Source organism: Rhinatrema bivittatum, chromosome 3 (genome assembly GCF_901001135.1).
Source record: "Rhinatrema bivittatum chromosome 3, aRhiBiv1.1, whole genome shotgun sequence".
Lineage (NCBI taxonomy): Eukaryota > Metazoa > Chordata > Amphibia > Gymnophiona > Rhinatrematidae > Rhinatrema > Rhinatrema bivittatum.
In genome coordinates, this window is record NC_042617.1 from 582,555,818 (window position 1) to 582,580,706 (window position 24,889).

Sequence of the window (24,889 nt, forward strand, 5' to 3'; positions counted from 1 at the left end):
CAAGAACAACAGGCTGCATTGGAGCTCCTGGCTGCAGCTATGGACCATCTGCCACGTGACTGGACACCCTGACCATAACTGTCTCCCCATTTCCGCCAGTACCTCCTCCAGTGCCCAGTCAGCCTGCCCCCAGCTGGTGCCACCGCTCTAATATGCAGGGGATCCCAAGAATGGTGAAAGATTTTTTTTTTCTTTTTTCAATTTTCTTTTTATTGCATTTCAAATTATTATACACAACAAAATATTGTGAGAGAAAACAGGTGGTACAATAAGAAATATCAGATTCTAATACAAACATGTAAACATCATTACTCTTACAGGAAATACGGTAATATATTTATACCCCATTATTCAAGGTAATCGGGGGGGTAGGAGTCATCTTACTAAAAGCGAAATATCAGGAAATATACAAAAAGTATCACTGAGATTTAGGCTACTCATTGCCAACCTGCACTGATCCTGTCACATTAGGGAGCGAGTCTATAAAGAACCTTAACTGCGACGGCTCAAGGAATACATAAGATGAATCATGAAATTTAACGAAGCATTTACAAGGGCATCGCAACATGAATTTGCAAGGCTTCTGATCTCATTTCTAGGAATTTCTTTCTTCTTTCCTGTGAAGCCCTGGTAACATCCGAGTAAGGCCATACTTTTTGACCATAAAATATTTTTGTTCTATTTCGAAAAACATCCTGAGTATATTATTTTTTTCCACTAACGAAAGCAAAAGTCACAAGAAGTGCACCTCGTCTGGTGACCTCAACTTCCAATAATTCTGAGACATTTAACTGTTGTTGGTTTTCTGCGTTTCCTTGCACTTTCTCCACAGGCTTCTGGGTTAGGTAATATGCCTTAGTAGTAATTAAAGGAGTGGCTTCAGGCGGTATTTTTAAAGTCACATTTAAATAGCGCTTAATCGGAAAGTTTAAAGCCCTTACATTTAAACTCTGTAATGAATTCTCTATATTTTCAATTTTTTTTTATTTTGAATACTTTGAGATTGAATTATGTTCTGCTGATATCTTTCAACCACTTTAATCTTGTCTTCGATAACTTGCATTTTTTTTTCTTGCATGGCAATCCTCTCATCATTTTTTATACTTCGTTTATTCATCTCCAAGACAGACCTAGATACATTAACTATTGCCGTTTCAATCGTGGCAAGAGCTTCCCATATCGAGTCTATCGTTACTATGGCTGGTTTTACTAAAAAAAAAGTACTTTGTATTAATATAGGCTCACTGCTTCTCGTGGCCTCAGTGTCGGTGTCCCTTGAAGTTTCCAGTGCTGCGATAGCGGGTCCGCTGTTCTTGGGCGTGAAAAGTAAACAAGTTCCAATTCGGGATCCTGGAGACCCCTTCCGGGCTGCCTCACTCGGTCCTCTTCAATGCGAACTCCCTGACCGCCCTCCTTTTGAGCTCCCAGCTCTCTGGTGCTGGTCAGGACATCAAGCACCGCCTCCTCGCTCGCCACTTTCGGTCGCTGGAGTGGGGACGGAGTCTCTGGAGCGCCGGGACTAAGCGAGATCTCATCGGCCTGAGGAGGGAGACGTTCGCTCCTGGTCTCAGTCCCCCGGCGCCCTCGCTCCCGACTCTTTCGGCGTCGACATGAAGAAGGTCTGTATGGAGGACTGTTTTAAATCCAAACTTTCAGAAACCGCCAGGCTTTCGTGAAGCCTGGCCTTATGTTTGGTATGCGGCATGAATAAGAAATATGATATCAAGCAAACTACAGGTAACAAAGCACAGCTCCAGCGAGGCCCTCTCCAACCTCTCACTGAGTCGCCATCTTGGTTCTGCCCCCCCCCAGGTGAAAGATGTTTGAACCAGTGCCATATGCACTTCCAGCTACAAGCACCCCTCTTCCCCGACGACCAAGCGAAAACCACCTACACATCCTTTCATTGCTTGAAGGAATGGCTCTGGCCTGGGCTTCTCCCCTCTGGGGAAGAGGGGACCCTATCTTACTTGTTCTCCAGCAATTTTCAGAGACCTTTGAAGAACCAGGCCAGGCAGGGTTCTCGAACCTTATCCGAGAATGCCATGCAATTTAGAACCCTGCTCTCCGAATTAAATTGGCAGGGAAGCAGCTTGGCTGCCATTTTTTTGGAAGGCTTAGCTCCTAAAAGCAAAGACGAGCTTGTTTGTTTTTCTTTAGAAGGCATTCTCTATTTTAAATTAAGTCTTTAGTACCAGAACTCTCTAACAATAGAGAGGTCAATAATCAGATGGGCTTCTCCGGCTTAAGTGCTGGACTTAGTCAGACAATCCCTGTGTTAGAATTTCCCTCCCCACTGAACGGCTTACGTTTTATTCAGATATAACATTAAAAAAGGGGCAGGGCCGGAGCATTCATTGATTTTACCCTGAATAATAGTGCTAGCCGGATAAAGTTATCCCACTAACTCTGGTCAGGAAAAATCCAGTCCTAGAGCTATAAATGCAAAAATAGGAAAAAAAAGTAGCAACCAAGCAGAAGTCAAACGCCTCCCCTTGCCCCCAAAGAATCTAAGAAACTGGAAACTTCGGGGTCAGTGGCCTCCCGCCCTGAAGAAGCAGCCAAAATGTTCCTTGATAAAAACTGGGGAGCCGGTGGGCCCCCTGCCACAAAGAAGCAGCAGAAATTCACCCCGGCAGAGAGCCTCCCCATTATTCCTCCACTCCACGTCCCCCGAAAAAACCCCGAGAAGAGGCTCTTACCTCCTCCTGAAGAGTTGAACGGTTAAAAAACCAGCAAGGGATGAGCCGCACTGGCATTTTGCTACAGCTGAACTGACCTCTGATTGGTCTGTTCAGTGTCAACTGCTGCTGACGAGTCCTGAGTGTGGACTGGTCCCGTCGGCAAACGAATCCCGCGCTGGCTTTTGCTCTTCAGATCAGCAGGAGGCGGCAGCTCGGATGGGGGTGGGCGGAGGAATCCAGGTGGCTCTGGGGCCAGAGGGGGATGCCGTTGGCTCCTTGGCTCTGCGGGAAAATATTTGGCTTTCTTTTCAGGTCAGTAGGGGGCGTCACCACGAGGTGGCTAGCCCTGCAGTTTCCAATTTGTTAACATTCTTGTTAGGGGGGGACCTGCGGTTCCCCCTACAATTTTCCAGTTTGGGATTTGGGGGCTGCTGCGGGATTTTGTTGTTGTTGGTTTTTTCCATTAAGCAATATTCAGTAAGGGGGTCATTGCTAAACTTGTCTGGATAACTTTATGCAGGCAAATCTGGCCTGTACATGTAGTCTGTACATTGAGACTCGCTCTAATGAATACTGGGTTAATGTTATCCGGTAACTTTACCCAGATAACGTAGCGGCTGGCCAGCTTACTGAATATTGACTTCACACAGTGTGTGATACACAATAATAATGAAAACCTAAATAAAACCTCTTCATTTACATTCGCTAAATGAACAAAATCCTCTACATCTTGCCCAATGATAACTGACCTTTTAAAAGTTTCCTCGACAAAATGTAGCACCACTTCAGGAGCGAGCTGTGACCGATATCCCTCGTATCACATCAGCTAACTGGGACATGCCAAGTTTTACCTTTTTTTCCCAAAAGATCAAGAAACTGGTTTCCTTCGGAATTCTATCCCATAGGACCGGGGCTGCAACACAAAAAGCTCTGGCCCAAAGGTGAGCTCTGGGTATTTTCGGTATGGAAGGCGAATTCAGCAGCCGTTCCTGGCTGGGCCCGGGCACCCTCACAGGGTTCTACCAGCTAAGGTCATCCAAAAGATAATCCCCTTTATTATATCAGATAAGCTATGCGACTGGATCAACCAACCTGATAATATGAAAATAAAACAAAAGAGTTTGTGGTGGTGTTCAGCGGCGGACTCACGATGTCGGACCGGCCCGGGTATTCGCAGCCCAGGCCACGTCACGTGGTCTGCCGAGCGCGGCTCTGTCACGGCCGCGCTCGGCAGACCACGTGACTGGAGCCATCGGCCCACCGGGGCGTGCCCGATCCCCCCTGGTGTTGCTGCTGCTCTCATGTCAGCATGTGACTCTGGCACCTACCTGGTCCGGTATCCTAGAAGGCATGAATTACATAATTAGCAGGTCTGTGATTTGTACCTTTAATTGGAGGCAGCGCTTCTATATCTAAGTGTGGTCCTGTTCTTCCATCCATGTGCGAATCCACAAACTGACAGTGATCATCTCCTCTCCCCCAGCTGTCTCCAATGCTGTAGAAAGTGTCTGTGAGACAAGAACCACATTGTATAATACTCATTTGATGAGAATAAGCTACTCTATCTTAACACGTGACTTCTGCCTTAACTGTAAAAATGTACACAGCATACACTGTAGGAGTGGTAAATATATAAGTAGAAGAATATGAAAATCAGAGCAATACCTCATATTGAGTTTCCCCAGTTATGGGCCTGATTTTCAAAAGCATTTGCATGTTTAAAATTGGGTTTTACAAGTGTAAATGCACTTTACCTGTGTAAGTGAGCTTTTGAAAATTGCTACAATATATATCATTAAATTGTCAACAATACACTTAATGGGCTTTTGAAAATTGCTATGACAGTATGACACATTTGCAAGCGTAACTCCTTGGGAAATTACCTCCTAAGAGGTGAATTTTCAAAAAATGCATGCATAAAAAATTGCACATGCGCGAGAAAAATCGCACGTACACTTTAAAAACCATAACATACGCACAAATACATCTGCGCATATAAACAAGGGGCGGGCCAGAGGTGTTCCGGGGAGGAGCCAACATTTGCATGTGTATGCGGCTATTTTGCAACCTGCCAAAGTCACGCGTGCAAGTCTTTTTCTTGCGTCTATTTACCTCTGTTCAATATGAGGGTACCTTTCAAACTTGCTGGCATACATCCATATGTGCATGAATAGGGTGGCACAGTAATTTACCACTGTTATATGTGCAGGTTATAAAATATGAATGCACATGCCTGTCTACATGCTGGCGTGTGTAAAAACTGCAAGCTGTGCAAGTTCCGGTTTATCCGGAAAAGCATTTATTTATTCATTTATGCCTTTTATATACCGGCCTTCCAAAAGAAGATCCCAACGGTTTACAAAAGCGACATTCATATTTTAGGGTAACACTGTATGTTAGCTAAAGGGCTAGTTCCGATTTATGTGGTTAAGTAGCAACACTTAGCTGAAGAAATCTGAAAATTGCCACTTGTCCGACTAATTAGCACTATATGGATTTATCTAGGCACGTTAGGTAGTCATTTTCTCACTGTTAAGATAGTGACGACCACTTACACCAGATATTGAACGGAAGTGAATGTACGCAAGTAAAAGACTTACACCCCTCACTCTGGCAGGCTGCAAAATAGCCACATTCGCATGTAAATGTTGGCTCCTCCCTGGCCCGCCCCTTTTCTATACGTGCATATTTACTCCCGGACCCTGAATTACGCACCTGTGTTGCAGTTTTTAAAACAGCATAAACTCGCGTATGTTCTATTTTACACAGGCACGTGTGACCGTAAACATCTTAATAGTGAAAAAAAAAAAACTGGGTGAGGGGGTCCGGGTTACATGGGGGACTTCAGGAGCTGCAGATGGACTGGGCAAACTGGTGGGCTAATTAGTAAAACTGGAAATGTCCTTGCCGCGCGCGTATTAAAAACTCCCCTGCCGTATGCGTGTAAAAGTTAACTGGGGGGGGGGGGGGGGGAGAGGAGCTAAATGCATGCAAATAATGAAAGTAAAACCTATTCGCATATCCCTACAAAATTCTAAGTACAAACTACAAACAGGCGTGTATATCATTTGCCACTACTTGGATGGACACATTTGAAGTTATCTGGATAAGTAGTGCTTTTTTATAAACTTATTTTACATACTCGGCTAGGTAGCACTTTTCAGGCTTCTCCGGCTTAGTGCTGCTACTTAGTCGCATAAATCAGAACTTTTCCGGATAAGTGTCTCTATTTTCCTGGATAAACCTGCGCTTGTTTTTTACATACGCGAGCATGTACGCACGTATATGTACTCGTATTTTATAATCTGCGCCCGTATCATTTGCACGCAGGTTATAAAATACAGTGGTAAATTACCGTGCGCCCATACATATACGTATATGGGCACAAGTGAGCGGTTTTGAACGTTACCCTCTATATTCTCATAAATGTATAGAAACCAGAAATTACCTACACAAGTAAAGGGATGCAAACCCCAATTTATATCTAATGCGTAATTTCTAGTTTAACGTCTTGTGAATTGTCCTAATCATGGAGCTACATATTCATATTGCTCTTCCTTACAAATGAGCACATTAATTGGGAACAGCATCCATCAAGGCCCTTGGATTTGGGCACATCCTGAAAGTGAAGATCCTGATGTTATGTGAGAGTTTCTGTCATTTGAACTAACAGACTTCCCACATTTGTTTTATTTTTACCCCCTATGCTCCATCTATGGTAAAACTGTTATCAAGAGTGCACTCAATGTTAACAAAAAACAGGTTCCCAGACCTACCTTTCAGGTCATCGCTGAGATAGATCTTGTATCTCAAGGAATTGCAAAGAACAACACCCACAAATTTCCGGTACCAGGTCCGCTTCACGTACTGTTTGCCACTGCAATCGGAGTAGGTGGGGTCGTATTTAAAGCTGAAAGGAATCCAAATTGGTTCACCACCTTAAAGACAAATTAAAATGATGTGAAAAAAACCCCCAGAAAACCCAAACAAAAAACAAAAAACAAACAACAAACCACACACACACACAAATAATTATTACAATTATTATTACCACTGATTTTGCTGGGAGAAAGGAATAATGATGTCGGTGTTAAGTTCTAACAAACTCGACTGATAACAAATATAAAAATGCTTTAAAACAGCAGTGCTTCCTACTTGCTCAAAATTTGTCACACCAGCATTAAGACCTATATTATATTTCACCTCCCTAACTAATTCAATCAGTTATTTTACTTTCTTGCTTACCTGATGTAGAAAAATATTTTTCTGAATAATTTTGAGAATCCAATAGAAATATGGCAGTTCTCAGATTTTTCCGATTTGTAGCTACACTTACAGTGGCCCACCCACTTTTAATTCAGGCTTACCCGATCAGTGTTGCTGCATCCTGTGTTGGCCTGAGGAGGCCCTTAAGCAAGAAGAGGCCCAGAAGAGAAAAGGAGGCACGGATAGTGTGTGTGTGTGTGTATGTTTGTGTGTGTGTGTGTGTGAATGGGAGCCTGCTTGTGAAAATAGAGTGAGAGACTGCGTTTGCATTATGTGTATGGAAGGGGGAGCCTGCATGTGAGAGACAGCATAAGAGTGAGATCCTGTACATGTGAGAGAGAGAGCATGTAGGAGTTAGAACATATGAGTGGTAGCCTGTGTGTGTTTGTGGAAGTGGGAGCCTGTATGTAAGAGAGAGCATGTAAGAGTGAGAGCCTGTGTATGTGTGGGAGTGGAGGCTGCTATGAGAGAGCATGTGAGAGTGCGAGCACGTATGAGAGATTGGAAGCTTGTGTGTGTGGGAATGGGAGCCTGCAGGTGAGAGAGAGCATGTGAGAGTAGAGCAGAGTGGTCATTTGTGTGTGTGTTTGTGGGATTTACACACATAAAATTAGCTTATACATGCACAAGTATCTTGGGTACATGTTATTTTAAAAACATCAAAAGTACATACGTACAGAATATTCAGTTTCATGCACACATTTACGCGTGAAAAAGGGGGCAATCTAAGGACATTTTTAAGGCAGAACCAAAAGCTACACGTATTTTATAAGAGATTTACATGCATACATTTATCAATGAATTCATGTCATTTTATACCTGCTAACTATCTTGTGCAACTGCTAGACTCGTCTATTGTTTTCTATTGGTTGGATAGGAGGTCCAGGTGAACTGGTTGGGGCTCTGAGTGAAGATCTACAAAGGTCTTGATGATCTGGAGAAGGACTGGGTGAGCTGGTAGAAGTTTCCGCAAACTGGTGATTACAATTACACATGTATATTTTGAAATATACCGACTTCTGTGGGATTTTTTTCCTGAGTAAAATATACTTGTGCATGTTTTTAAAATAGGTAGGAACAGTATGCACTTTCAATACATTGAGATATTGGTGCATAACCATGCATATGAACGTATATTTGAGGGAAGACATTCACATATTTTATAATATGCAGGTACCTGATATGCACCAGTTATAAAATACTGTATTAGATGTCTAGATGGCCATATACGCATGTCTACGGGGCCGCACAGAGTATTTAAAAGTTATCTCCTCTGGCATTATATATCAATAAGAGTACAACTAGTACTAGTACAACTACTGCACACCTATGGTCTTTTTTTCTTGTTTTATTTACCATTTCTAACAAAACATAGGGACATTATTGGTATACAGCCACATATGGAGACATACGTTGCTCATTACTGCCCACCTATGTTAACTTTGGGACGCCCCTCCCCCCAAAAAAACAAAATCAGTTCTGGTTTTGCCACTGGTGCAAGTTGCTGTCATCCACACAGCACAGAACCGGAGATAGAGCTGGGGATACTGCTTCGGTTGAAAGGTTAAGTGAGAAGTGCAGGGATACCGCAGGTCTGTGGGGGGCACTTGACAGAAAGACAGACAGAAAAATGGCTGCCTTAAGCCTTTCTGAAATTACTGCTAACAGCCTCACTCGCTCTTAGGATATCTTCAAGTAATATGTGGTTGATACAATATGGGTTTTGATATTTATATATACGAATATATAAAGATATATATAAAGTACATATAGGTGTAAGAACTTCAGTCTTTCAAAAGTAAGTTGAGATCTACTGCCTTAATAGAACTGATCGGGAAAAGAAAAAAAAAACGTCAGATTAAAAAAAATGAAAAAGTAAATCATAAAACAAAACAGGTTTACAACTTCTTGTTCTGGGAGGATATTTCTCTAGGAGACCTTGTTCATTTAAAGACTTGGAGGTCCATATTCAGAAGCATTTCGCTGGCTACCTCAGAAGTTAGGGAGCTAAATGAATCCTTGGGCACTTATCCAGCTAACTTCTAGCCATCTATAAGTAAGATGGTTAAAGATACAAGAAAGCCATATAAGAAGATGGCGTCGGAATGGTAGCACTGAACGCCGTGGCGACATTACCTTAGAAAAGTTTCCTGGATTAATTGTTGCAAATGCCCCATTCCCCCCAGGAAAAGGCGAGCAAGGGAGAAAGCTCACCCTGGGGCTGCTCCGGAGACACCTCTGACTGGCCCAATGGATGCCCACGTCCTCCGTGGGGTCCAGACATCAGGAGTGGAGTCGCTTTGGCGGGGAACCACAGAGGAGCGGCGGAGTTCCCTGCCGGGGTGAGAGAGGCGCTGGCGAATCCTGCCATGCTCAGAGACCTGGAAGTGAACCTGGTGGAGCCAACTGCCGAAGCTGCAGACGGAGGAAGACATCAGGCAGGGCGTTCACTCCCGGGAGGAGAAAGCATGGATGCCATGCCGGCGGGGCATGAGGACACCCGGCAGCTCTTCAACACTTTTAAAGATAAGTTCCAGATTTATTCTTGAAAAACCACTTCAAGTAACTCTCGAATCATTGTGGGAAGCAATTGAAGGCCTGAGAAACACGATTATTAAACAACTATAGCCGGTAATAGTAAAACTGGAGGATCATGATGTTCGAACAAAAGCTCTGGAAAATACTGTTAAGGCATCTAACCAACAATTTACTGAAATTAAGACTTCAGTAACTTCCAATAAGATCATGCAGGACTCTCTTGTTAAAGATAACGTGATCTTACTAAGTAAAATGGAGAACATTGAGAATATTCTGAAAGGCAGGAATCTCCGCCTGGTAAATTTTCCAAGAATAACACATGTACAACCTAGAGAAGTGTTTAGTAAATATTTAATGGAGAGTTTGAAAGTAAAGCAAGAAATTATTCCACCGCTAGTACAGGCGTTTTATACACCTCTTGGGGAAAAGCCACTAAGAGAGAATCTTAATAGAGAAGAAAAGAGTAATATTCTAGGACCCCCCAGCAGATCCAGGGGGAGAAGTAGCTACAATTGGCTTCAATATTACTGAATTTTTTGAATCTTCAAATGAAGCGCAAGCAACGTCAATTTTGGAACCTGACAAACTTTTCTGTATATGCAGGTCAGGATTTTTCCTGACGTATCCAAGACAACACAGAAGAAAAGAAAACAACTTCTGTTACTTAGACCCCAGGTTCTACAAATAGGGGCATATTTTCTGCTCAAATTTCCGTGTAAATGCTATGTTAAATATAAAGAGAATTGTTATCTTTTCTATTCTCCCTCACAATTGACGCAGTTTCTGTGAGATAAAAGTAAATACCGTAGTTAATTGAAGATTTGTTAGGTGTATACCCCCTGGATATCCTTATATGTCTGAGTTTGTTCTCTATCTTATATGGTATGATCCCATAGGATGCTACCGTTTAAATTACCTAATTTTATTTCTTTATCTACATTTAGAAATTTTAACTTGGATCTTCCATATTGTGGACTTAAAATGTAGAAGTGTATTGCATTGCTCTATCTTGGTTTTTTTTTATTGTAAGAGAATTGCACTCTTATATATATCACTGTATACATTATTCTGTAGTCAAGTTTGGTTCTTGATGTAAATGTTAAAAAAATGAATAAATTAAAAATTAAAAAAAAAAAAAGAAAGCCATATAAAATTTATCATAACTAAGGATTTTCAAAACATACCATTTTTGGATGTAATCATAAGGAAAGATCAGAGTAGTCTGAAGACATGGATAGAAGTCATTTGTTACAAGGTCAGAGTTTCCATTTGCTATTCTTTTGCAGAAGGTTACCTATTGGACAGTTCTTATGAATAAGACATATTTGTGCAGACGTTGAGGAATTTAATCATCAAGCAAAGGAACGGGCTTCAAGATTTGAAGAGAGTTATGAAACAAATGTATTTATAGGCTAAGGGGGTTATTTCCAAAGGCTTATCGCACTCAATACGGCCGTGTGTGATAAGCCTCTAACACACGTGAAAAGGCCCTTTTAGTGTGCGATAGCATGCAAATTAGATTGGGGCGGGAAGGGGCAGAGTCGGCAGTGGCTTCACTGCCGGAGATAATGTTACTAACAATATCGTTGGCAGTAGCACGCCGAATAGCACCACCTTTCACGGTAGCGCTATTCGGTGCGAAAGCTGGCAGCTAGCACACTATGGCTGCCGAAATCGCACCGCTGTGGTGCAAAGGCTGCGGGCTTTCGCAGGCTCACCCTCCCTTCGCCCCATGCCCTTCCCCCCCCCCCCCCCCCCATTTTCCACAGGATTCATCATTCTCCGAAGAATGATGAATCCAGGCCTAAGTTAGCAAACTTTCAGTTGTTATTACAGACTAGTAAAGACCAATAAAATCGGCTTATATGTATTTTGGCATTTTCAGATAAATCCCAAGAAATTCGTCAAATTTTAGGAAGACATGATAGGAGGCGATGACCTTTCATGGATTGCAAACTGGTTAAAAGACAGGAAACAGAGAGTAGGAATAAATGGTCAATTTTCTCAAAGGAAAAGGGTAAACAGTGGAGTGCATCAGGGATCTGTACTTGGACTGATGCTTTTCAATATATATATAAATGTTATGGAAAGGAATACGATGAGTGAGGTTATCAAATTTGCAGACGATACAAAATTATTCTGAGTAGTTAAATCACAAGTGGATTGTGATACATTACAGGAGGACCTTGCAAGACTGGAAGATTGGGCATCCATATGGCAGATGAAATTTAATGTGGACAAGTGCAAGGTGTTGCACATATGGAAAAATAACCCTTGCTGAAGTTACACGATGTTAGGTTCCATATTAGGAACTATCACCCAGGAAAATGATCTAGGCATCATAGTGGATAAAACTTTAAAATCGTCAGCTCAGTGTGCTGCAGCAGTCAAAAAAGCAAACAGAATGTTAGGAATTATTAGGAAGGGAATGGTTAATAAAATGGAAAATGTCATAATGCCTCTATATCGCTCCATGGTGAGACCTCACCTTGAATACTGTGTACAATTCTGGTCACCACATCTCAAAAAAGATATAGTTGCGATGGAGAAGGTACAGAGAAGGGCAAACAAAATTATAAAGGGGATGGAACAGCTCCCCTATGAGGAAAGGCTGAAGAGGTTAGGGCTGTTCAGCTTTGAGAAGAGACGGCTGAGGCGGGATTTGATAGAGGTCTTTAAGATCATGAGAGGTCTTGAACGAGTAGATGTGAATCGGTTATTTACACTTTGGGATAATAGAAGGTCTAGGGGGGTAGCAAATTTAAGACTAATCGGAGAAATTTCTTTTTCACTCAATGCACAATAAAGCTCTGGAATTTGTTGCCATAGGATGTGGTTAGTGCAGTTAGTGTAGCTGGGTTCAAAAAAGGTTTGGATAAGTTCATGGAGGAGAAGTCCATTAACTGCTATTAATCAAGTTTACTTAGGGAATAGCCACTGCTATTAATTGCATCAGTAGCATGGGATCTTCTTAGTGTTTGGGTAATTGCCAGGTTCTTGTTGCCTGGTTTTGGCCTCTGTTTGGAAACAGGATACTGGGCTTGATGGACCCTTGGTCTGACCCAGCATGGCAATTTCTTATGTTCTTAAACATTTTATAATTTGTAAAAGCAATTGTCAAAAGCGTTTTTGTAATTTGATTAAAAATATTATGGGAAATATTCTGTATATATATATATATATATAGATAGATAGATATAGATAGATATTTCTTCTCTCTTGTATAGTTTCTTATCTAGTAAGTGAGAGAGGGTAGTTTCTTCCTTCTTTTGTTTTCTGTACCTAATGGTGCAGATTTTAAAAAAGTATGCCGGATTTTAAAAGATACGGGCGAAACCGCGCGTATTTTTTCAAATCCGGGGTCGGCGCGCACAAGGCTGCGCAAAATTGGCAGCCTGCGCGTGCCGAGCCGCACAGCCGGCCTCGGAGGGAACTTTTTTTTGTCCCCCCCCCCCCACCTTTCCCTCCCGTGGCCCTACCTAAATCCCCCCCCCCCCCACCTTGTTCCATGGAGTTACGCCTGCCGCTGGCAGATGTAACTTGCGCGCGCCGGCTGGCCAGGCCCTGACACAGGCCGCTGTGTCGGGGCACTCGGCCACGCCCCCAGACCGCCCCGGACTGCAGACACGCCTCCCCTAACAAGCCCCCGGACCGCAGACATGCCCCCCCGGACCGCCCATTTTAGCAAGCCCCGGGTCTTACGCCCGTCCCGGGGCTTTGTGCGTGCCGGCAGCCTATGCAAAATAGGCGCGCAGGGCTTTTAAAATCTACCCAATACGTTTATGCGTGTATGTTATAAAATAGGCTGAGCGCGCACACATGTGCATGCAATTTTAAGTGGGTGAATGCATGTAAGCACAAATTCTGCTCCCACCCTGTAAGTGGGGGGATTGTGAAAGGGGAGAGAGTCCATACCATTGCCAGTTTCACCAGTTCACTCCCAGTTCGCCAAGACAAGGGATAGAAGTTCCAACCCCCCCCTAGTTTAATAGCGTCCCTTTTCCCGTTCACCTCGATCCTTAAAACCCTGCTGACATGCCTATATTTTTTTGTTTTATGACTTACATGCCATCCATAGTAGAAGTAAAGTTACGCGGTAAGGTACCCCGTGCCCATTTGTTGACCAAAGCATTTATGCACTGTTTTCATTGAGAAATCCAGGGACACTCATGCCCTTCCCTGCCCTTTTTTTCAGAACTTTTCATTTGCATGCACAGCGGGAGATATGCGCTTACTCGGGTGGCTTCTAAAATCTGCTCAGCATGCGCCGTCCCAACACGTTTGCGTTATCTCGTGGTTTTGGCGTGCAACAGACTTTTAAAATTCACCTTACAGTGGCTAGTTGATACAAGGAACGCAATGGCAGCACGCAGTGTCTGGAGAGGCATTTCCATTATCTCATGCCACATTATGATCTTCATGAAATGTTGTCTATATTCTATTTGTCCCTGTCCAATGGTATACGTTGGCCATACGAAGACACAAATTAAAGTAAGACTCACTGAACGTCGAAGCTGCATAAACAGACAGCGGCTTGACGCTCCAATGGTAGCCCATCGCATAGAGTTTCAGCATACGTTTGTTCAATTGAAATGAATGATTATCGATCAGGTATATGAAAATCGGAGGGGTGGAGATTTACAGAAATGTTTACATTTTAAAGAACAGTTATGGATTTAGAAATTGAAGTCTATGGAGCTATCTGGACTGAACAAGGAACCTGAATGGAACTCGCTGTTGTAATGTAATAAGATAACTGACTGGCTGTGATTGAACAGATCTCACTGTTGTAATGTTATAAGTTTGCTAATTGGCTGTGATTGAAGATGGCACAGATTTAAATCTCACTGCGATATTTCAGAGTAAGGTCAAAGAGGGAACAACAAAAAGACGTCATTTCATCCAAGGAGATTCGTTGACAGCTTGAAGACTGCACTCGTGAAGTGAAAATTAGAAAAACCATGTCAAGGTGCTGTCTCAGCAAAAGAGAAGTTTTTCAATGTTTCATAAATTTGGATTTGAGTAATGTTATCTGTATAAAAGCACTGCTGAAGATTTTGCCACATGGGACTATGATTATATATTTAAAGTGTTTTTTCTCTAGCAGGAATCTATTCAGCTTTTTTTTTACATGTATGATGTCACCTTACGAAAGAATTGAACGTGTTTGTTGGTGTCTTAAGTTATTTATAACTTTATATTTTACTTCATGAGCAAATTGGTCTTTATTTTGGTTGTTCATCACATTAAATAAAATAAAGGCCTCACAGTAGGTGTCAGATTTGAAACCATTCTACTGTCAGCAGCACATTTTGTTTCTTCTGGAAATTGTTATAATTCTTTCCAAGTCAACAGCTGGTTCTGAAATAAGTAAGAAGGAAGTGCGGTAATCAGAGCTGGCTTTTGGCGAGACACTCTCATGCATGGTGTCAATGGAGGTCAGTCATCCTCTTTTCTAATAAATATGCTTTCAATATCACAACTGCTCTGAACGGTCATTAGTTGGACAAATATTGTCTCTAAATGGAATGCCAAGTTCTAGCCTTCACATATTTAATGCAAGAATTACTAAGATCTGTGACAGAAATTCTTTGTGCCACATGTATCAGATCACAAGTGGCCTAATCGGAGGACTGCTTTAATGTGATAAATCATCAGGAACAGAAACGCACTATCGTAATAAATATGCAGTATCACACCAGATGCACAGTTGCCATAGGTAACATGGCACCCATGTATCTGCCCTCCCCTCCCAGAAAACAAGATCTTTCTTGAGGCTACATTGCAGGGGGCTATGTTGCCAACTAGGACCTGGCCATAGCAATGTGGTCAGCTTTGGCACTTCCAGGTATGCTATCCCAGCATACTGTAAGATAATAAAATAAGAACATAATATATACCATACTGGGTCAGACCAAGGGGTCATCAAGCCCAGCATCCTGTTTCCAACAGTGGCCAATCCGAGTCGCAAGTACCTGGCAAGTCCCCAGACATTAAACAGATCCCATGTTACTAATAACGACAACAAGCAGTGGCTATTCCTTGTTGCTTGCTCACACTGGGGCAGGCTTTGGTTGGCAGTGGAGTGTAGGAGGGGCATGGGAAGGAAGGAACGGCAGATGGAATATAAGGAATATTGCTGGGACAGTGTCATGTCCCTCTGGTCTCCTGCCTCTCACACTGCCACCGCAGTTCCCACCCTCTCTCCCTAGGCTTAGTAGGTTTCTGGTTAGGAAGCTTTAAGGGTTCCATGTATATGTACTCAACATTCTATGTCAGGCTACTAGAATATATCCTTAGTAGTGTGGACAAGAATAACGAGGCAAACTGGATGATCCAATTGGTCTTCTGGTGCCGTAATCTATTATGTTGCATTTCAAGAGAGCTCTAATATATCAAATGTATTTTTTTGTTTTTCTATAATGGATGCTTATGCTGCAATCTGCCACAAACAGTGGATGTGAGTGGAATATATATGTTTCAAGTAAATAAATAAATAAATACATGTTTTGCTTGCCGCTATTTATTATATTGCGCTCTTTTCAACTGTAATTAAGTTTAACGTGGCTTTGCAGCAGTATGCACAAGCACATGTATGCATTACTGTTAATATGCGTTAGCATGTTAACACTTTTTAGTAAATGGGCCACAGAGATTTAGTATATTCCTTCCAGTGAAGGGAATTTCTGTTTCTGAAATATTCTACTTCTTGTTGAAGAATATTTATATATAACCTCAAATGTATTCTCATGAAAGGAATCCCTGTATCATATTTATTTACTTAAAACTTATAATCCGCTGTATCCAAGGTTCTACACGGACTACAAAGAAACATTCATAAGGTAAAAACAAATATAATCAATCTAGACACACGTGCCTTTAAAACAATACTACTTTCATTATCTCAGCAGAGACCAAGAGGGTCAAGTTACTGCATAAAATCACGGATCAATCTCCTCAGCCTCAACCCTGCTGCCCAAAAGCCTGGATGAAAAGAAAGCCTTTCAGGTGTTTCCTGAATGTAGTCAAACAAACTTCAGCTCTTGGAGATTCGGTTACAGCCTTCCAAGCTTCTAGCTCGAGTTTCAGCCAAGGCGGGCCAATCTCCCAGAGGGGACGTTTAACAAGTTCTTGGCGGAGGACCATGATGAAAAGACTATAGATTTTTAACAGGGTGTTGGAGGGAGTGTACCAGAAACTCTATGAGGCTACCTTAAGGGACCGGGCACAGCACTCTCGTCCAGTCCTCCTTAAGTTTTAGACCCACGGGGCATCCTGCATCAAGGGAGGAACCTAAGCTTTTATTGTTTTTTTTTGTCTTATTTATTTTATTAACGATTTTTTTACATCTCATAGGTTTTGTGGTATGAAAACAATATCAAGTTGCTTTTCTTAGGGATTTTATTTTTTGTTTCCCTTTTATATAACATTAGTTTTATACAACATTTTATTTTGCTTTTTAGATTATTTTGTGGATTGTGTGATTTAATGACTCTGGTGGGGACTGAACCACTGGTCACCACTATTTGGTGCAGTGTAATAGCTGCTGAACTCTAGAATTTGGCATGTTCTAGCATGGAATTTGGATAGATATATCCTCCTTGTTTAATTTTATTTACGTTCAACATTTTTGGCAGCTGATTTTGAAGGATAATGGCTTTTTAAAGGGCAGACTGGCTCTGCATCTGCAACATTGCTTCATTCTATGGTGCAGAGCTGCAGGCTGTCTACTGAGAGCTCTGTTACTGGTTGCAAATAAGGTAACCTCAAGGATTTTTTAAATAAGGTTTATTTTGATTGTTTTTGTGGTTTTACAGAGTGCGCTTAATTTCTTGAGAATTGATCAGACAGAAGCTTGTTTCAGAGAGGAAGGTAATGCACCATCCGTTAGATAAGCATTAATTAGACTTGAAAGAAAACCACCTATGTCTGTTGGAGAGCCTCCCCTTCATAACAACAGTTGGACAAGCACTGGAGGGATAAATACAGTTGTTCAATGAAGTAACGAGTTGAGAGACCTCCTCGGTAATCACCAGAGAAAATTCTCATCCTTCTGAATCTAGGTCAACAGTAGAAGCCTTAGAAGAACATTACAGGAGAAAGTAGTACAAATATTTTCAACTTTCTCGTTCAATGTCCACACTTTTTAAAATGAGAAGAAGTGTTCATGGAACCAGAGTCACATGCAACAGAGACCACTAGACTTGATTTAATTATAATATGGTCAGGCTGGGGGAACCTTGACATATGAATAACCCCACATTCCTGGCTATACCCAAGCATGATTCAAGAACATAAGCTGAAAAGTATGTCCACGGTGATAGGTAGGGGCATGAATCATTTGCTCCCGACTGAGAGTGTCCAAAAAGTGTTACAGAAGGTAAACAGTAGAATTGAGTCAACAAGAAGACTGAAGTCGCCTAGCGCAATCAAGTTGCCCGAGTTAACCTGCCGCAAAACCAGAACCTCAAAAAATAAAGAAAGATTGGATGAGAGTAGGACAGGGGAAGGGCATAGATTAAGCCTATCCTCCAATAAGATGTACTACGATGCAGCATTTCAATATGACCAGTAATGATAGCTGCAATCTGTGAAAGAGCAATGGTCTTCTTAAAAGCCACGCTTGCCTTCCCAAGACCTAGAAATAACAGAATAGGAGGCAGGACACAGCTGCCTTAAACTGACTGCAAGGGCTCTGCAACACACAGAATGTCAGGCTGTTTGTCCAGCAACAAATCGCAGGTGATTTTTCCTTAAGGATTACACAATGAAACAGAACATGCTAGGAAAAGATAGGGACGGGGGAAAGGGATAAAAAGATGATGTCGGGGAAGAGTAACTAAATATGAATCCAGGACAAGGTGCTCATATGTCAGCTGACAAATACCATTGTAACGACCCCTACCAAAAACCACTGATATCATGGAGGAATATTCAGACTTTCCATGATCAGAGAAAAAGAAGGAACAGACAACCAAGGCCCAGAAACTGTACTCAGTGCACATGAATACCCATGGGGGAAGTTTGCACACCAAATTTTAAAATTCTGCACATTTTTATATTAGTCAAAATAACACAATATACAACACAGTCTTTGAGTAAATAATTAAAAATGTAATAAAGAAAAGCTATTACTCAAAGATGCAGAGTTTTAAATATTTTGAGCAGAATTCCCCTAGAAGTGCACTTTAGGAGTGTCCCCTTCCACCCTTTCTTTCTACCTGCCCTGGCCAGAGCCCTTTCCCTCTGCCCTCTCAGGCTCTTACTCCCCAGCTCTCCACTACTTCTCCCCTTCCCTCCAGGCTCAACCCCTTCCACTATCTCCACCCACCAGCCCAGATTTTGATCCCTCTCTCATTCAGCCCCTCACATAGGCTCCCTCTGTCCCACTCGCATATAGGCACACACTCTCCCTCTCTCTCTCTCGCATATACTTCCTCACACAGGCTCCCTCTATGTGTAAACACGCCCTCACATAGGCTCCCTCTGTCCCACTCTCATACAGGCACACACTCTCTCACAGGCTCCCTCTCTCTCTCTCACAGGCTCCCTCTATGTGTAAACACCCCCTCACATAGGATCTCTCTGTCCCACTCTCATACAGGCACACACTCTCACACAGGCTCCCTTTCTCTTTCATATACACAACCCTTCATACATGCTCCCTCTCTCTCTCTTGCACATATACACCCCCTCACATAGGCTCCCTTTATCCCTCTTGTATAAACATACCCCCTCACAAAGGGTCCATCTCTCTCTTGCACACATACCCACATACCCTCACACAGGCTCTATTTCTCTCTCACAGACATACTCACTCACAAGTTTCTTCTCTCTTGCACACACAGACCTCCTGCATACAGGCTCCCTCTCTCTCACACAAACAAACACACACACTCACAAAATCCCTCTTTCTCACACACCCTCAACTCAAGCACACAGGGCTCCAAATCTCTTACTCACATAGACACACACACACATCCTCGTGCGCTGTCATTCTGGGCTTTAGCATCGCCTTCAGCTGCAGTTGGGATGGGCTCTGCTCACAGCTCACTGGGTGTCGCTACTCCTCAGCCACGAGTCGGATGGGCTCCGCTTGCGGCCTGCTGGAAGTTGCTGGCCCTCTCTTAATTCAGTGCAGGACGGGAATTCTGCGCAAATTGGGGCAGATTTTAAAAGGGTTACGCGCGTAACCCTTAAAAAAAAAAACCCTGCGCGCGCCGCCGAGCCTATTTTGCATAGGCTCGGCGGCGTGCGCAAGCCCCGGGTCTGCCCGTATGTCCCGGGGCTTGCAAAAAAAGGGCGGGCGCGGGTGGGGGCCTTGGGCGGGGCTGCGGTCTGGGGATGTGGCGGCGGTTCGGGGGCGGTCCAGGGGCATGGCTGAGTGCCCCGACACAGCGGCCTGTGTCGGGGCCTGTCGCGCCGCCAGCCTTATTGCTTGCGCCAGCCCCACCTTATTTTGTTGAGTTACGCCTGCCAGAGGCGTAACTCAATCAGCGTAACTCAATACGCGCTGATTGAGGCGTAACTCAATCAGCGCGCGCATGTTATAAAATCGGGTGTACATCTATGTGCGCTGGGTAGCGTGCACAAATGTGCCCCCCGCGCGTAATTTTAAAAAATCTGCCCCATTCTGCGCCGTGCAGTAGTGCAGAATTCCCCAGAAGTAACATGGAGACGCGGAGAAAGGAGCAGCTCCTGCGTGCATGCGGTGCCTGCGGCGTCCACTCCCGGAACTCGAGCCGGCTGCCCTGGCGCTATCACCTGGGGCAGGGCTGGGCACAGTAGGTGCTCTGGGGGGAAGAGAACAGCGGTGGATGAGAGGCGAGCTTCCAGGCAACTAGAGGAGCTCAACAGTTTTGTCGTGCTCAGGGGATAATTTTCAAAGCGGCTATCTACCTGCAAGTCTGCTTTGATAATTGTTGTAACTTATGCACATTTTTACCGATCTGAACATTACCCTCTTCATGTTTAGCTTCCAGGACACAGGAAACGATTCCATCCCAGCTCCTTCACGGAACAGCTCTCAGCGCACAGACTTTAAGCCAATGAAGCTGGCACCATTTGTCAGATTTTCATGAAGATGAGCCTAATTTTATAACTAAATAATAACTGGATTGGAATTTTTATAAGGAAAGCAGTTAAAGGAGGATCGAGGAACTGAAACGTTCTAACCTATGATGTCCTGCCAAGACGACTGGCATGCCTGTCTGGTTGCATACATTTGTTAAGGCGTTTGTACGCATGGGCTGTGTTACTTGCCACATCTACAGTTTAGCTGTATTAAAGCACATGCAGAGCACCGGCTATGAAACAGGGAGAAATATAAGCTTATTCCATCTTTGAGTTGCAAAGGGAAGAAGATGGGAAGATATCCCTGTTTTCTGCTGCTTCCGTGCACAAAACGGATGCTACAAGCTTGGTACCACGCATATAAATCTGTTACTAACTTAGAATCCAGGTAGCTGTGCATTTATATTTCATAGGGCGGTGTGGGCTCCTTAATTTTCTACACTGCGTTTACCTTAAAATAAAGTTCCTAAAATAATTAAAATAAAAATGGATTTATCTGCCTTTTATCCTTCACTTGTACCAGTTACAGAACAGCTCAGCTTTACCTGAAAGGAAAAACACAGTGTCTGCCATCGACTTGCTAATGATGTTTCCCGAACTCTGCAAGCCCAAGGCAGACCCACATTGATAAAAATGTTGTGTGGCAGGGCAGACGGTGGAGACATGGAAGCGGTGAAAGCCCCGAATTTTAATGCAGAGGTAGAGAAGGCAAAGAGCCACACGTACTGAACCCTTTGGAGAGGTGCAATGTGCTGAGTCTTTGTGCGATGGATTCTCAGTTCACTTTTTCTTGTGTTACCCTGCTTTGCGTCAGCCCTGTCTCTGCCTTCCCACTTTTGGGGTTTTTGTTTTCGGGGGGAGGGGTGGAAAAAGCTCCCAGGGTCTCTTTTTCACAGAGACCTGCGTAATGAAGTGAAGTCCATGTTCACAGGCATTTCGCCGGAGAACTCACTAGTCTGAGCACTCGTCTGGCTAAACTGGGGTAACTCGGGAGCTTCCCGGGGGCGTTTTGGAAAGGGAGTTACGTTAGCTGCCCCAAAGTCAGCCGAATAAAGTTAACATAAAATAGTGCAGCGGCCCTGCTGAATCCACCTAACTTTACTCTCTGGACAGTGACTGAAGAGGTAACCCAGAGAGTCTTAAGCCTACTTTCGGTCCAGAGTTTTGGGGACATTTTCTTTCTGCAGAGGGAAGGGTTATTTTTTTCCCCTGCCCTCTCTCTCAGGTGGTTCCACTTTTTCAGGAAGAGGTTTTGCCTGCCTCTTTATTGACGGAGGTCCCCAGGGGCCCAGGGACTCGGATTTCTGTTTATTCGGAGGAACAGGGGCCTGCAACCTAAAAACAATCTGGGAAAATCGCAGGGGGATGGATCCGCATCCGTTGGCAGAGAGAAGGAGTTATGAGGGCGCCTATCAAGAATGTTTTCACTTCTGGGAGGAGACTGCCAAGCTGGTACTGCCAGGAGGAGATGTAGGAGAATAGGGAGGACTTCAGAAGAGGTAAAGGAATTGGGACTTTTCATTCTGTTCAGTAACTGGGACTGTCGATGTGACCATTAACACCATGGGAGGAATCTGCTATAAATTGGGAAAAACTGGGAGAAAGTTGACGCTTTCTTCAATCTGATTCACTGGAAAGGTGAAGGAGCTGAGTTCAGTAAGGAGCTGGCTGTTACAACATCTAAAGAGAAGGGTCAAAAATGTATTCATTTCAACCTGTAAATAGTCCGGATTTAACATCAAAGACCTGTAAGAAGTGTTCAGCCATCTTATCAACAGACAGTAAAGTTAAGTTAAAAACCACTTGGCTTCCAGGGTGAGTATTAGTGCTATAAATGGTTGGGGATTATCTGTGCTGTTTACAATGGCAGTGTAATTAATTGTTGAACAACACAAAAGGAGCTTGAAGTTAAGTTTCGCACCACAGGGAGCCCTGGTCACTCAGAAGGCTTGGATAACTTTGCAGATAGTGTTCCCAACTACTGCTATGTGCCCTTGGGTTCATTATCTGGGGTTTCCCACCCAGGATGCATCATAATACAGCAGCGTTCAAGTGACTTTAGATATTACCTAATGTGCCTGTGTAATTGCGAGATGCTCTGGTTGCTCCTCTGCACCACCGATCTCTCACCCCTCCCACTCCTGAATTTCCGCTCCCTCTACATGCAGGAGAAAGCAGGAAACCCTACGGTGCTGGCAGCCGGCACGGTTAATTGCCTCGCTGCCACCGCGTGTGACCGCCGGAATCTCATCCCCTTCTGACGCTCCCAACACTCCGAGCGAGCTGCACCTGGTGCTCCGTGCACGCTCTCCCCCGTCTCGCTCAGCCCGGGGATAAGACAGAGGCTGGAAGGACTCAAAGGAGAAGGAAGAGGAAGGGGGATGCTATGCAGAAAGTGAGAGCCAGCTGCCAGTACCCTGCGCACGTTTCATGGCTCCTGCACTGCTGCTGTCTCTCGTTGCTGTAAGATGCTGAGCGCAGAACCCCAGGTGCTGGTCTGGACCTGAGCATCAGGCAGTGGTGACTTTTCCAAGGCGCACGGATGAGATCTGATAGCACACTGCTTGGGAAACTCTGTATTACAAGATAGCTGATCTTAACAGTTTTGCTGCACACTGATTACTCCCAAAGTCACTGGCATAAATCAGTGGTTTTCAAACCAATCTGAGAGCTTCCCCGAGAGGTCTGGTTCTCAAGATCTCCACATCTAGGGGGTCATTTTCAAAGCCATTTACACAAATAAAATAGTTTTAAGCACGTAAATAGTCGCTCTAAAACTGGCCCCAGCTCAGAGCAGATAAAAGTACACGGTTTTGTGACTAATTATACGCATACTGAGGAGAGGCTTTCCAGCGATGGAGTCAGCACTACTCTGCGCATGCGCAGGAGTGTAACTTTGTGCAGGCGCATGAATACTTGCACTCAGCCATGCAGGCTGTTTGGGGAAACGACTCTCGCAAAGATGAGAAATTCTGAGGTACTCTTTACCCGCAGACTTACCACTTCCTAACGTTCACAGCGAAAGCTGAATGCATACTTTTGCTTTGAAAAGACTCGGAACGTGCGTGCATGGAGTCTCCCACACGAAGTTGCACCTGCTCCTGGGATTTACATGCATGGCTTTCAAAACTGCTCTCTGGAATACCTCTTTTTTTTTTTTTCACATGCACAGAAGTATTCAAGAAAGCAAGGTACGCACCAACCTTTTGCATGCAAAATCTGGCAGATTTTCTAACGAGTCATTTATGCACCTAAAACAGATTTTGGTTAATTTTGTGGAGGACGTTTGGATTGGATTGAGAGCCACTATTGTAAATACATTTTAAGTGGTCAGTATACCCTCATTTGCTCATATTTTCTCTCTTCATTGGTCTTACGAGAGTGCCGAGTAAGTCCCGTTTGCTCTAATCTCAGGCCTCATTCTGCCTGCTGAATAGTGCAGGATCACCTGGACTTGCTACCGTACTTATGAATTGCTGTACAACTTACAAACAGGTATCAGCAGTGAGACTTACCTGGTGGTCTGACAATAAGCAATGGATTATCTGCAAAAAAAAAAGAAATGTTTTACTATTCTATGTTATATGGCCTGTGTGCTACAGGCTAAATTAAGGCAAACATTTGAAAAGTGCTGTATTGCACCATAAAACAAAAAATCACTGTGTAATACTAAATTTCCTTTGACAAAATTTGATTTTGCTATTTCTCGTATGACACAAATTAAGCATAAAACCTTTTTCCATTGCAGAGTGAAGAATATCAAAAGGGGCAACATTTGCCCTTAGGTGTCCTTATGCACTGGATATCGATTCACAATATAAGGTGGATTTTAAAAGCCTTGTGCGCACGCATAAATGGCCATTTACACGCAGTAAGTGGCCCAAGCAGGAGGTTCGTGAAATTTAAATAGCCGGGAAAAAAGAGAGAGAGAGAGAGAGAGAGAGAGAGAGAGAGCTGTGTACACTGCAGACAATTTTACAATGGTCACTTTTACAATGAATACCTCTGAATGTATCTGAAACAGCACCCTCCTAACCCCATCCCTCCTCCCGAAAACTCACCCCGAATCAAAATGCCCCCTTACAATAGTCCATAGATAACCAGATGAGCTCTCGCTCTCTCTCCCCTCCCTCCATTTGGAGAGTATGTTTTGTGTGTGTGGCAAGATACGCACATTTATGGGCACACGCATGGCCCTTTTAAAATCCACCTTTTTACTTTTTAGGAACCTCAGTAATTGTCTGAGGTCCTTGCTGGATCTGAAATCTCTGCGGCTTGACCTCGGCTATTTCTGGAGTTGTCCTCTGTTTCATCTGATGAAGCGGAGA

At 43.5% G+C, this 24,889-nt stretch overlaps 1 protein-coding gene across 1 annotated transcript in view; it reads right to left on the minus strand.

The window, feature by feature from the left end:
• Positions 1–24,889, minus strand: part of FNDC1 (fibronectin type III domain containing 1) — a 341,854-nt gene that overhangs the window by 11,170 nt on the left and 305,795 nt on the right. The window contains exons 17-19 of the mRNA XM_029596630.1: positions 24,077–24,106; positions 6,461–6,622; positions 4,070–4,192 (exon numbers count right to left, since the gene is read on the minus strand). Of these exons, the coding sequence (XP_029452490.1) occupies positions 4,070–4,192; positions 6,461–6,622; positions 24,077–24,106 (315 nt within the window). The remainder of the gene's footprint in view (positions 1–4,069; positions 4,193–6,460; positions 6,623–24,076; positions 24,107–24,889) is intronic.